The 14,678-nt window shown below is 38.6% G+C and overlaps 1 protein-coding gene across 1 annotated transcript in view; it reads left to right on the plus strand.

The window, feature by feature from the left end:
• Positions 1-476: 476 nt before the first annotated feature.
• Positions 477-14,678, plus strand: part of ARMC3 (armadillo repeat containing 3) — a 63,164-nt gene continuing 48,962 nt past the window's right edge. The window contains exons 1-4 of the mRNA XM_056484319.1: positions 477-823; positions 7,293-7,336; positions 10,635-10,774; positions 11,732-11,780. Of these exons, the coding sequence (XP_056340294.1) occupies positions 11,733-11,780 (48 nt within the window). The 5' untranslated portion in view covers positions 477-823; positions 7,293-7,336; positions 10,635-10,774; position 11,732. The remainder of the gene's footprint in view (positions 824-7,292; positions 7,337-10,634; positions 10,775-11,731; positions 11,781-14,678) is intronic.

A 14,678-nucleotide genomic window follows, 5' to 3' on the forward strand; every position in this document is an offset into this window, starting at 1 on the left:
CCCTCCCATGAATGCTCTGAAAATAGACAGTGAAACAAGATCGAGAAGAACCACAAAAGGAAAGTGTGAACATAGCAACTTGCAATTTTCAGACAGACCGTATACGTCTGTTAATATTCAGAAACTGCGTCTTTGGGTGATTAAATAGCCTTTTCCCTTGGTCTGCAGAAATAACTGATTCCTTTTTCCATCGTTACTCATCAGCATTAACGACTTGAAGTTTCTCCCAGAGCAGCACCAGCACTTGGGAGTCGGGATAAGCTGCGAAGCAATGGATTAAACGCTTCCCCGAGGGCTGCTGGGAACCCGCACGGGCCGCCGGCAGCCGTTTCCCGGGGACAGCGGGAGAGGGGCGGGCAGCAGCAGCGGGCCGGGGCGGCTGGGCTGGGCCCGGCCTCCCTCAGCGCGGCCGCCGCCGTCTCCCGGCAACGCCGAGCAGCGGCGCGGGCGGCGCGGCGCGATCGCCCCCGGGCGGCGCGGGGGGCGCGGGCGCGGGCGGCTGGGCCCGGCCGCAGCACATCTGCGAGCGCAGACCACCGCCTGCAGCCACATCTGCGAGCGCAGACCACCGCCAGAAGCCACATCTGCGAGCGCAGACCACCGCCTGCAGCCACATCTGCGAGCGCAGACCACCGCCAGAAGCCACATCTGCGAGCGCAGACCACCGCCTGCAGCCCCCGGGCCGCGGCCGTGTCCCGCCGGCATCGGCGGTACTGGGCGGGCGCTGCGTTAGCGGCCGGAGCCCTCGGGCCCGGCTCCCCATGGGTCTGGCTCCTCCATTCTTGTCAGTGAACTGAAGGCCAAGTGTCTGTAGACCTTCAAAGTAAGTTAAAGTTCAAAGACTTTTTTTTTTTTTTTTTTTTTTTTTTTTTTTTTGGTAGCATCCTTCCAGGTACCAGAAGAGAACTTACAGTAAGAACGGAGCAAGACTATTTACGAGGGCACGTAGTGAAAGGACAAGGGGGAATGGGTTTGAATTAAAAGAAGCTTAGATTAGGTATTGGGGAAAAAACCTCTTTACTGAGGGTGGTGAGGCGTTGGCACAGGCTGCCAGGGAAGCTGTGCATGCCCATCCCTGCAGGTGTTCAGGGCTGGTTCGGATGGGGCTCTGAGAAACCTGCTCCAGTTGAAACTGTGCCCTGCCCATGTCAGGGGATTGGAACTGGATGATCTTCAAGATCACCTTCCAGCCATCATTCTAAGATTCTATAATTTTTAAAGGCTTACCCCCAACTTTCCCCCAACCACAACCAAAAAGCCCACTAAAAACTTACTGTCTGTGTGATAAGGGTATCTACCCCTTTAAGAAAAGCAGTGACAATTTCAAGATTTGTATTAAAATTGTGGTGGTGTTTAGTAACAGATGAAGTGTATCAGTATGAACATAAATAAAATTTATACCCAGACAGAGAATATCCTGCACTAAAGGACTCCTCACACTAGAAACTGGTAATTTAGGAATTGGTGTCAGCAATGGGTGGATGCATTCAGCAGATAACTGTACCAGTATTTTTAGATGTCAACAGGGAAGCAAGAAACTGCAGTAAGGAAAGACCTGCCATAAGGAAACATAGATGGTACAGGAAAAATAATTTTATTTTAAAATCTAGATAGATAATATGGGAAAAAAAAAAAAAGTTCAGGTAAGACATGGAATTTTTTTGTGACAGTAACATGAAACGTATGAAGTCTAAAATTCTGTGGATTGGAGATGAGAATAAAAAAAACCAATTGGATACAGAAGTTTTCTCTGAAAGAATAGTAACAGGTTATTAGGCTATTAGGGGGAAAACCTCACCTCATTTATTAATATTTCAAAGGTTTGGGGACTTTTGTAGATAGGAATTTCAAAGCAAAATACCGATCAGCTGGTAGAGAAGCATTGTCTGTAGTACAGAACTCTTAAAATCTGTTTGGTTATCTGAAATTATCATCTGTGTGAGATAGTCTGATACTTATGCAAGGTAAAGACATCTGCTTTCTATTATTTATTGACAGTGTGCAAGATTGCTTTCACATTTATTGATGGAAGCAACATTCCCTTTTTTAGCCTCTTCATTTTTGTGATTTTTGTTGCTATTTTCTGATCATCTAATATTCCCCTAACACAATGAATGCCAACATGGGCATATATATCCCTTGCTGTCCTTATATTTGCAAATCTGCTACCTGCATATTTGTCTTAAACTGCAACAAATGTCTTTTTTTAACTGTTAACATAATAGAGCAGTTAAAATTAAACAATAGGGCTAACCTTGCAGACATAGCCATCAAAATCGTGAGCGTGAGAGTAACACATCTGAGACATTTCCCGTGTTGACAAAGAAGTATGAGTACAATTTTGTACAAGACCAGGAGAGGCTTCATCTGGGATGTTCAGCAGAGGTCATCCATGTTTTCAAAAGGACTTAAAAACGCTTATGAAGATGATCTTTCATAAGCAAAAATTCAGAAAAGGAAACAGCCAATACATTTCTTTGAAGAGGAAATTATTAATAGAAGCAGTTTCCATATCCCTATATTCTTACCAGGTCTTGGAAAAGTAAGGGCTAAACTTAGAGTTTATCTCATTTCCTGGGGTTCTACTTATGTTGTGGTGTTCTTTACTCATCATTCATGTGTGTCTGTGTGTGTGTGTGGTTGCTGTCTTTTTTTTTGGAAATTGAGTCCCCTTTACAGCCTGCAGGAACTCTTTTGTTGCCTTTGCTATGTCATGTCACAGCCCTTTCAGAACTTTTTTATACTGTTTAAAATAACTTCATTTTCTGAAAAATACTTCATGCTCTTCAACTATACTTTAGTTAGCCAGATGGGGACATATGGCCATGTCTCTTCTTATTTTTTTGCTTGTACATGCATAAACTACATATTTACAGAGGTAAACTTTTTTACCAAGAAAGGAGAAAACATAGGATTTCAGTATGAGCTGTGTGAGAAATCATTTGATTAGGGTTGCAGTTTTGCATCCTTACAATAGACAGAGACTATTATATATGTAATATAAATATATGAAAAATATATTATTGTAGATATTATATATTTTATGTACATTATGAATTGAAATACAGATGAGAATAAACATTCTTTTTGTGTTCCATTTAGGACTTTTATTTGTTAAAAGCCTGAGTAATCAATAAAAATTTTTACTATAAGTTATAATCATGATAATGTTTCACGGTTTTAATTAAAACACTGTCCAATGGATAACATGCTGATGAGACATGATTTTTCTTTATAAAGCAATCTGAACACTTCAGTCAACAGCACATTTCCTCAGAAAGTTTGCAAGGCTCCTTTTTTGAACATCTTTTTTATGTAGATGAGTCCTTAAACATTCTGGTTTAATTTAGATATGTATTTCTGTAGTTATTTAAATTAAAAGAGGCCTTGTGGAAAGATCTTGACTAATTAGAGGATTGGGCAATTACCAGATGTGAAATTTAACAAGGTCAGTGTCAGGGTTGGGACAACCCTGGATGTATACACAGAAAGGGACCTGGGGGTGCTGGTCCATGGCACGTTGAACATGAGCCAGCAGTGTCCTGGCAGCAAGGAGGGCCAACCTGTCCTGGGGTGCATCAGGCACAGCATCACCAGCAGGGCAAGGGAGGGATTGTCCTGCTCTGCTCTGCACTGGAGCAGCCTCACCTCGAGTGCTGGGGGCAGTTCTGGCTGCCACAATGTAAGAAAAGTATTAAACTGTTAGAGGATGTCCAAAGGAGGGCCATGAGAATGGTGAAAGTCTGGAGAGGAAGCTGTATGAGAAGCAGCTGAGGTCACTCTTGTTCAGCCTGAAGGAGAGGAACCCCCTCCACCCTCACAGGGAGAAGAGAAGGGTCCGGCACTGATCTCTTCTCTGTGGTGACCGGAGATAGGACCTGAGGGAATGGCCTCAAGGTGTGTCAAGGAAGATTTAGATTGGATATTAGGAAAAGTTTCTTCACCCAGAGCATGGCTGGGCACTGGAACAGTTCCCAGGAGAAGTGGTCACAGTGCCAAGCCTGATAGAGTTCAAGAAACATTTGGACTCTCAGGCACATGGTGTGACTTTTGGGGATGGTGCTGTGCAGGGGCAGGAGTTGGAATCAATGATCCTGATGGGTCCCTTCCAACTCAGCATATTCTATGAGTCTATGTAGGAAATAAGGATTCACTTTTTTGAGGAAAGTAGAATTCTTTAGGCTAACAAAATGAAAACTGAATGGGAATGTGTTTGTAACCTTCACACAGAGGAAGGGCATGATCAGAGGGCTGGAGCCCCGGTCCTGTGCAGACAGGCTGAGAGAGTTGGTGGTTTTCAGCCTGGAGAACAGAGGGCTCTGGGGAGACCTTAGAGCACTTCCAGTACCTAAAATGAGCCCACAGGAGAGCTGGAGAGGGACTTTTAACAAGGGCATGCAGGGGTAGGGCATGGGGGAATGGCTTTAAACTGTAGAGTGTAGGTTTAGGTTAGATAGTCACTCAGAGGGTGCTGAGACATTGGAACTAGTTGCCCAGAGAAGTTGTGGATCCATCACTGAAAGTATTCAAGGCCTGGTTGGATGGGGTTTTGAGCAGCCTCATCTAGTGGAAGGTTATCCTTGACCATGACAGCAGGGTTGGAATGAGATGATCTTTAAGGGCCCTTCCAACCAAACCATTCTAGGAGTCTAAATGTATTCTGGTTCTATGTAAGTAAAGATATGTGGAATCTATAACATACTATATAGTATGTATAGAATATAATAAATATATATTGTATAGTGTAAATATTTACTATAAATAATGTTTTCATGCATGCCAGCAAAGAAGGTAGTTGAACTAATTGAGCAACTTTTTTTTAACAACTTTTTAATGAGAGGAGTGGGAAAAATAACTGAGGTTTGTAAGAAACAGTGTGAGTGGTGGGATTAACATGATGCAGTTGCTGTGATGGGGAGGGGGATCCATCCACTTGTTCAAAATGTCCCTTTCCCCCAATGTCCCCGTGAAACTGACAGGAGGAAGGATTCATTTTAATTCATGTAGATTTTCACAGCTGGCTGAAATCTTAGAAGTGTGTTTAATTTTTTACTAGTACTTCTTCCTAAATCAGACCATCTTTGCCTTCTGAATGGGAAGTGTCCTGCTATTATAGCTCAGATAATGGTTGTGTAACTACTGTCTCTCATTTGGTTTTGATTAAGTCAATTTTTCTTTAGTCAGTTTCTCACGGGATGAGGGATTTCACTATGCATATCAGACGTTTAGAATCACACATGAAAATCTCCTCAATTCAGCTTGTCACAACTTGGATTCTCCAAGGATAGATCCTAGGTCTGATGTTATTTAATATGTTCATTATAATTTGGAAATTAGCAATAATGTAGAGAAATAAAAATATTCTGATGATATTAAAATAATTTTGTTACAACTGAAGAAGACTTGTAGAAACTTCTGAGAGCTCTTCTGCAGTTTGGTGAACTGGTAACATCATGAGAAATAAAATTCATTGTTGATGAAAGCAGTGTAATTTATACTGTCAGGAATACTTGGAACAATATACTCTTCAGCAGTAAATCTAAATTAATTGTGATCAACTGAGAAAATGAACTGTTTACCATATGTGGATAACTTAGTGAAAATCTTCACTGAGGAAACTGGGTAAAAATAAATACCCTGAAAGTTTCAATGTCACTCGAATAAGTCAGTAGTGTTCTAGAATTGATTACAGTATTTTTTGTTAGGTATGTCATATCTGAGAAAGGTTTAACAGTCACTGAGGGACCCTGAGACAGGAAACATACATGTCTGGAAAAGCTGTATGGAAAAAAATAATTAAGACAGCTTAGAAAGGAGGTAAATCAGAATGTGCAGTGACTTATAAAGGAAGGTAAAAAAGATCAAGTCAAGGCATCTGTTAACTAAAGTTGTAATATAAGAACGAAGGGTTATTGTGGTGAAGTGAATAACACATTTAAACTATTTACATATTTTTAAATATAAGGAGTAGTTCCTTATACAATGCACTTGACAATTGGACCTGGGCTGTATGTAGCGTGTCTAAGAATGAAGAGTAAAAGGATTAGGCGTTTATGTGGACAGTAAAAATAGCTACTATTGTTAGGAAGAACATAAAAACTTTAGGAGACCTAAACCTTGGTACTTAAGGGAAATAGAAACCCTGTAACAGATGGAAGAAATCTGACTTTTGGGATTAGTTTCATGCATTTATCAGAAACATTTGTCTGTTGTCATTCTGGAGGCTGGATACTGATCAGCCATGTGGAAGCCTGTTCTTACTCACAGAACCACAGAATCACAGAATGGGTCAGGTTGGAAGGGGCCACAGTGGTCATCTGGTCCAACCTCCCTGCTCAAGGAGGGCCACCCCAGAGCACATTGCACAGGATTGCATCCAGATGGTTCTTGAATCTCTCCAGTGAGGGAGACTCCACACCCTCTCTGGACAATCTGTCTCAGTGCTTGATCACCTGCAGAGTAAAGAAGCTTTTCCTCATATTAAGGTGGAACTTCCTCATTTTTTTTTTTTTTTTTTTGACAAATGTACACATGCACACAGTTAAAACAGTGGGCAAATTCAAAGGCCTTGACTTAACTGGTGTCTCATATAATGTATTATTTTCATATGGTGCATATATCTGTATCTTTAGGAACTGAATATTAAATTGGACCTGCTATCTCTTTTTAACTCTCTTGTTATATGAAACCAAGTTTTTTAATAGTGTGGTAATGCTTGCACTGGTCATGAGAACACAGGGAAAGGGGAGTCTGTTGATCCATATTTAAGGAGTTGGGCAGAAAAAAAGATGAAAGAAGAATTTGGGAGAAAGAGGAGTTTCTAGGCTATTCCACATTGTTCTCTTAATTAAGACGAAGCTATCTGAGAATGATGATATTTAAGCTGGTATACAGAGGACATATTGTTTATGGACTCAAGAAGGGAGTGAGATTGTCTGCTGATGATATGATTATCATTTGATTCCATTGGAAGGCAGCAGTACTAAAATGTCCATTCAAAAATCAATTGAAATAATCAATGATAATGACTGATTTATAGGCAATTTTCACTGTTATCACGAGAAAAGAGTAGTTTCTCTGAGACAAAAATAAACAGCTAGGCTTCAATTAAACTTGCTCAACTAAATTGATATTATGTAATTATCACCTGTAAGGCAAAAGGAATCTCACTTGTGCATAATTTTCAGTAAGAATCTGAAAATTGCGATTAAACTGTAGAAAAGTGGATCATGTAATGAACAACTGGTTGGAAGCTATTTCTTAATCCTTCTCTTTGCACTGCTTTTCTACAGGGGTAGTTGCTCTCAGCAAAGACCTTTGATTCCTTGACTAAAAGGTAAGTTCCACTGCTGGCTGTGCCTTTGACTTATTCCTATTCTTTGACTTGCCTCTCTCAGTATGTGCAGGGTCTTGGGTTGTTGCATCTGTAATTTAAGGTTTTAGAAAACAGAAGATGCAAATGGAACAGGAAGTGTTTTCTAAATGCATTGTCTGATTTAAACCTATGTTCTTTAAGTGTATGCAACAGGACTCTGATAGTGTAAAGAAAGTATTTATAAGACTTCAGTATTACAAACAGAAAAACAATCAGAAAACTTTCCTCATATTTCAAACTAAGATTTATAGATTCTTTATTTGTTAAAGCTCACTTGCTAGCCATCATCTCATATTAAAAAAAAAAAGTGTAGTGACTAGAAATGAGTGGCTATCTCAGATTTGCAATCTAAAAAACTATTCACCCTGAGAACAGCAACTATTTGCGTTAAAGCATGATAGTAAAAATAACTAAGTCCAGGGATCAGGGCCATCATTATCTTATGATCTAGTACTTGGAGTCTGCTCCTCTGAGCAGGCATCTGCAGCAACTCTTTCAAAACGAAATAAATTTTCTGTCTTTTATTGGACATGGCAGAGATGGCAGTTCCTGATAAAATAGTTAAGAAGCTAGAGGTTTCCACTTTGAACCAAAAATTCTGCATTTGTGACCTTCCACAAAATCATTTTCTACTCACAGGCAGAATGTTCTGGTCATAGAGATCTTACTGGAGATGTGCCTGTTCCTGCAGCTATTGCAAAAAGACAAGGTGGCTGTGATTTTTTGTATGCCTTGTTCTGCTAGTGTTCAGTCTGCTATGATAGTGTCTGCCAGACATAGCCTGGCGTGTGGATTCATGTGGAGAAATGGGGTAATAAACTTAGCTCACAAATTTAGATATCAATGTAAATATCTGAGCTAACAGCTCCAGACTTTGGTCTTGGTCCAAGGAAAAGCTAGTTATTTTTAAGGTGCTATTCCATTTTAGATACCTCCTTAGGATGAACCTGCCTTAAGAACTATTGAATATGTTGACTAGATCTCCATCAATTATCAAGCAGAGTGATTTAGTGCTGATACTGATACTTAGTTTAGTTTAATGGGCACTACTCATAGATTCTGGATATAGGTTTAACTTAGGATGCTCACACTGGAGTGGTTGTGGTCCTATGGGAAAGATGGAGGTCCTAATGAAGTTCAGAGTGAAACAGGGAAGTGCCTACTGAGCTAAGGAACTAAGAATAGCCAGAACTCAGGGAGAACTTTGGGGATTGTGGTTTTGGAATGAGGATTTAATTAGACATAATGACTGTCCTGCTGCTTGAGAGACAACACCTAATTGCACCACTGCACTGAAACTGGGTTGGAGGAAAGTAAAGCAGGCTAGTTCGTCTACCACCGAGGCAATAAATTCCAGGTGAAGGACAGGAAGTAGCATAGAATGATAACTTCATGGATTTCTTGGCTATGTATTGGCTACATCTGTTAGGTCAAAGTACTTTATTACCTCTAGCTCTACATGATTTAAAACAATCAACCCTTTAATCTCAAAAAACATATGTAGAAAAGGCATGCTCCTATGATTCTAGAAATGTGCAGGACATGAAGTAGAGGATATTACTCAAATGAGAATATTATTTTGTGTTTAAGATTTATAAACAGAATAGTTTAGTTTGGAAAAGACCTTTAAGATCAACAAGTCCAACTATTAACCTAACACTGCTCAGCCTACTACTAAGAAATACCTCTAGGGCTGGTGGCTCAAGCACTTTCCTGGGCAACCTGTTTCAGTGCTTGACAACCCTTTTGGTCAAGAAATATTTCCTAATATCCAATGTAAACCACCCCTGGCACAACTTGAGGCCATTTCCTCTTGCTGTATTGCTTGTTTTGTGGAAGAAGAGACCAGCCCTCACCTTGGTTCACCATCCTTTCAGGCAGTTGCAGAGAGCAGTAAGGTCCCCCTGAGTCTCCTCCAGGCAGTGTTAACCCATCCAAGCCAGGAGCAGCCAGTTTGTCCAGGAATTAATTAAATTACTTGTAATTGCTAGCGAATAATTTTCATTTTTAAAGCAAGTTTTTCAAGTAAAGCCAGCATTTTAAGCCCTACTACAATTGCTTTCCAAATTCTAAATATTTAGATTGGTAAACTGAGAATCAGAAATAGGCATACTGTAAACCTACTGAGAAAAAACAGCATTCGGTTATCTTGGAGAGAAAGGGATTTGAATAGAGAAGCTCTTTTATGGGTCAGTAGCCTTTCAATACCTGTACACATCGATTGTCTGTGATACTTACAGTTCAATGCAGAAGACACACTTTTAATTATCTGTAAGCCAAAGAATTCTGTCTCCATCATTCCCTCAAGTCAGAGAATCACCACTGAATACAGAGAGCTTTATGGAAACAAAGCTCACACCAACATTTGATGGCAGAATGTATTGAAATCTAGATTACTAATTGCAGCAAAGAAATAGACTGGGGGGCATAACCCACGGAAAAGTAATTGACCTGTTCTCTCTGCTTGTTGCTACAGATCACACTGCTTTTTTAATGAATTTTTTTAAGGAACCAAATATTTCTGAACACTTAGAAATATGTAAAAGTTTCTTAAAAATATGCTCAGAAGTTTGATGTATTTATACAGAGTGAAGAAATATTTTCCATTAAAAGCCTTAGTTGTTCTTGGTCTTGAAATATATATAATTTGAATCAGAGAACCCTAATTATATAACATTATAAATAATTTTACATTAATTAACTTTTAAAATTAGTTGGTTTAAAATTAATTAAACTCACTCAGAATTAAAATTGCTTTTTATGACTACAGCTTCATTTATATCTGAAATGAATTGAGCTGAACGGAGTGATTCTGAGTAAGTGTCCATATCTCCATATCAGGATTTAGCACGGTTTAAATAACCCCGATTTCCCAAATGTCTGTCTAAATCTGATTGTTCATGTGTGCATGACTCTTACTTTCTACAAAGACTGCATAAATCAGAAGGTAGTGTGTCCATCACACTTGTTAATATTCTGTCAGTAATTTGTCCTCATGCTTTTTCTTATATAAGTTAATTTGTCTCTGGCCAAAGCTGTGCTTTCGGAAACACTGAATTTTTGTATGTGTGGTTCATATGTGTGTGTGTACAGGTGCACAAGGGTAAAGCAGATTGGAGCCGAAAAATCTTTGGCTGTGTGGATCTTCCTCTCAAAACTGTAATTTGTGACATGCCTATGAAGTTTTAAATTTCAGACCTGTTTGTAGGATGTACTTATCAACTGCTTTCATTGGTGCTGTGTTACATTTTATTTGTAGAGATTGGTAGAGGAGCAGTACCTGGAAAATTGAAGAAGAGCTCCGAATTTTTGTTGAACACAGCAAATAATAGTCTTGACTTTTGTAACCAGCCAGGCTCCAGCTCATGTTGCACTAGAAAATAATCTCTTACACCACAGGTAGGCTCTCAGTAAACTTTGGCTCAGGGTGAATGTGTGGTCTCCCTTTGAGAACTATCCGAGGAATTAACAAGGGGTGCTAGCGGTGCACATTTCACTTTTACACAGTGTTAAAACAAACTTAAGTTTGGCATAACTTGGGTTATGTTCTATGCATAGCCAGTGCTAGTGGCTCGTGTTGCCCTTTACTTTTGCCTGTATCTTAACTGGAAGGTTCTGCTGTAGTTTTGCAAGCCACATGAAATTAGGTCCATATGAGGTATTACATCCATATGCTTCAGAAACTGCTATTAAATGCAGCTGAGAAGGTCTTCTTGGTTATGTGTACGTGTGCTAATATAAAAAGAAAGAAAAAGAAAAATAAGAAAAACTAGACTTTGTGTAAATAAATGTAACTTTTTAAAATCAATGAAATTTATACTGTGCAGAACTCTTCCTTAATACTTGCAGACCTGATTTTTGTTTCCTGTGATATATGAACAGAGAATTCATATTGTATTTGAACCATGTTTTCAAGGTAGAACTTGTTTGTACATTCTGCAGTTGTATGGAATATTTGCCAACACAGAATGTATAGACAAACATGGGGAAATATCCTAAAAGGACTTTCAAGTTCATATCAGATTTATAGATGCAGATAAAACTAATTTACAGAAGGGGGTGTTCTGTGTGTTTGTACCACATTACAACCTGAGCCTGTGATGTCTCAGACCGTTTTAGCTATGTAAGTTGCTGACAGATGTATTTTACCAAATGTGTACAAATGTTTAAAAGAGGGTCTACTTTCTGTATAGAAATTAACATATCAAAGAAGTTTCCAGACTGATTAGGTGGGTCATCAAATGAATAAGAAACTCTGTCTTACAAGTTCCCTAAGTCATTGGTACACTGGTTCCTCAAATACAGAAGGGAGTTTGTTTGCCTGCTTTTATATTTTTTTTGTTTGTTTGTTTTTAGAATGGGTAAAAAAGTAAAGAAGGGATCACAGGATCCACCCAAGGATGTGGTAAGTTTATAAACTGCTATGTGCTATAAAATAAACATTACGCAATTACAGGCCCAGCTCTACCATCCTTACATAGTTCCTTATTCTGCTAGTTTACCCACATTATTCTAAAAATGGTTTTTAAAGATGACTCTGTTTCTGCTTTTCTTGGACAGCATACAAACCAGAGTGACTGGGCATGTGTAGTTCTTTGTAGAGATTGTTGTCTTTGGCAGGCATTGCAAACAGTTATGTATGAAACAATCCAGGCTTCTTTTTATATGAAGAACAGTGTTAGCTTTCTCTTCGTAAAAATCAAAGGAGAAAGGAGAAGAGCAACCTGAAATCTGCCTGCCTTTTCAACTGTGAAGACATTCTCTTTCTTTAAGGTTGGAAGAGTTAAAAGTCTAGATAGATCTGCAGTTTTTTTACTGAATACAAAATTTGACAAATATTTTGAATAATACTACATACTCTGTCTCTTTTGCAAAAATATACAGCCTTAAGAGGCAGTTAAGATTTTCTGTTGTCATTGGAATTACAGTGAAAAGTACAAGAGCTGAAGCCAAATATAGAACAACGGTGATAGTGAGACTTTTTTTTTTCCAAAAGGTGGAGGTTAGGGGTCTGACACTAGCACACTTTTCAAGAGTTCCTTTAAATTCACAAAGGTACAAAGAGGCCCCCCAAAAGATAGTTGTTCAAAATATAACTATTTTTTAAAGTTGATTGTTTTCTTCAGAAAGAAGTAGAGGAAATACAGAAACATTGAAAAGAGTAGAGTATAAATTCTATATCAAATAACAACCAAATTAATGTAAATGGGAACCGCAACAAGTCCCACTGAGGGAGTCCCACTCCCTCAATGAGTTCCACTAAATGCAAAGTTCAGTACACTGTTTAAAAAAAACAACAGATTTTTACTTTTTTTTTTTTTATTTTTTAGTTGTAGTACTGTAAGAGCCTTTTCAAAGGTCACAGAAAAGTTAGTCAGCAAAAACTACATTGCAATTTCAATATTAAATAATCATAAATAGTTTTGACTAAGACAGTAATACCCAACAGCCATGATGTCACTGAGACAAAGCAGTTGACATCAGGTTTCCCAACTGTTCTGTGGAAAGGTGAATATTACAAATGTAATTCACAACCTTCCATCAATAGTAAATGCTTATGAAAGGAAATTACATAAAATCTCAATATAACTGCTGTCGATATAAAATAACCTAGAAAACCAGGAGTCACAAAGAAGGTGTATGGGGATAAGTCTAATTAAAACAGACTTGAAGAATTAAACTAAGTATCTTTGCAGCCTAAGAAAAGGCTTGAAAGGCATGGCAACACATTTAAGTCATAGGGATGAGCTGAAGTAATAAAAGTTGACTTCTCCAGTAAATAGCTAGAAAATCAGTAGATGCAGCACCACAATTTCTATATCCAAAAGATACAGTTAGATTTTCTAGAGAAAATGGTGATACAGTGTACTAGGTACTACAATAACCTGTGAATCCACAGAAAAAGTCAGTAGAACTATCAAAAGGAACAAATTGGAGAGTGAATTCCAGATGGCTTCTACAGCTTTTGGCTTTGTTTTTGCCCTTATCGTACTTCAGGCTAGCATGTCTATTCTGACAGTCATAGCAGGAGAAATGTTGCATATCAAGACAGTATTAAACATGAAAATAGATCATTGTAGCTATTAGTGAAGAAAATCTTACTGTAGTGAAAATTTTGTTAATAATGATTATGTAAAATCAAATCTGAAAACTTTAAATTTCACCTGGGTATTTCAGATGGCAGGAAATGAGATGCAGACAAAATAAAAGATGTATTAGCTATTATCTTGTGATTGATAATCTGTTTATGAAAATGTCAAGTCCAAGGAAAGAAGCCTTGAGATAATGTAGACGGGCTTATAAAAGAAGGCCTTTGTGCATGTGAAATGCTCTGAGAATATATTGTATTGCAGATGACCAGTAATTTTTTATAGATTTCTAAGAACAGGTGGGAAACACATCTTTTACCCTAGCCACTGCTTGTATGTTTCAGAAAGTATTCCTGAAGACTCTATTTTCATTCCCTTTCATAATTTGTCTTTTACTATTCTCCGTCTTGAGAACTGGTCTCCAAGAGGAAGAACATTGCTTTGAGCCTCTATATAAATGACCTAAGACAGTAATTCAGGCAGATAAAATATGCTATCTTTGACATAGATTGATAGGAAATTTTCACATATCTGCATTAAGTTTGATGTAGACGATATTATTATTTAATCATCAGCTAGGTCATAGACATTGAAAGGGGAGCTCTAAGATTATCCCTAGAGAAAATACTGAAGTGGTATCACTTAAAGAAAGCTATAGATACCTGAGTATTTTTGAAAATTACTTCATTCACAAGACTGATGTTAAAAAAAAGTGGAATGTATGAATTGGCACTGTCAGCTCCTGAAACTGTCTCCACATAAACACCTTCTTTTGATTAATGCATAGCTATTAATTTGACTTGACTTCAGTGAGGCTTTCAATATTGCCTGTTGTAACATATAGGTAAACTGGTGAAGTACAGACATGATAAAAAGACAACATAAATGAACCAAAAGGTGGCTGAGCTGTCAGGCTCAGCGGGTTGTGATCAGCAGCATGAGATCCTGTTAGAGGTCAGGCACTCGTGTTGTGCTCCAGGGGAGCAGATACTGTTCAGCCTCTTCCTTAGTGACCTGAATGGTGGGACAGAGGGCACCCCCAGCAAGTTTGCAGAAAATAAGAAATTAAGAGGAGTGATTGACAGATTAGGTGGTTGTGCAGCCATTCAGGGGGACCTCAACAATTTCCTAGAGTAATAGGAAATTGGGAATTTAATTAAGTTCAGTACAGGGAAATGGCAAAGGTCTGCACCTGGGGGAAGAATATCCGGTAC

This window comes from Oenanthe melanoleuca, chromosome 2 (genome assembly GCF_029582105.1).
Source record: "Oenanthe melanoleuca isolate GR-GAL-2019-014 chromosome 2, OMel1.0, whole genome shotgun sequence".
NCBI classification, from domain to species: domain Eukaryota; kingdom Metazoa; phylum Chordata; class Aves; order Passeriformes; family Muscicapidae; genus Oenanthe; species Oenanthe melanoleuca.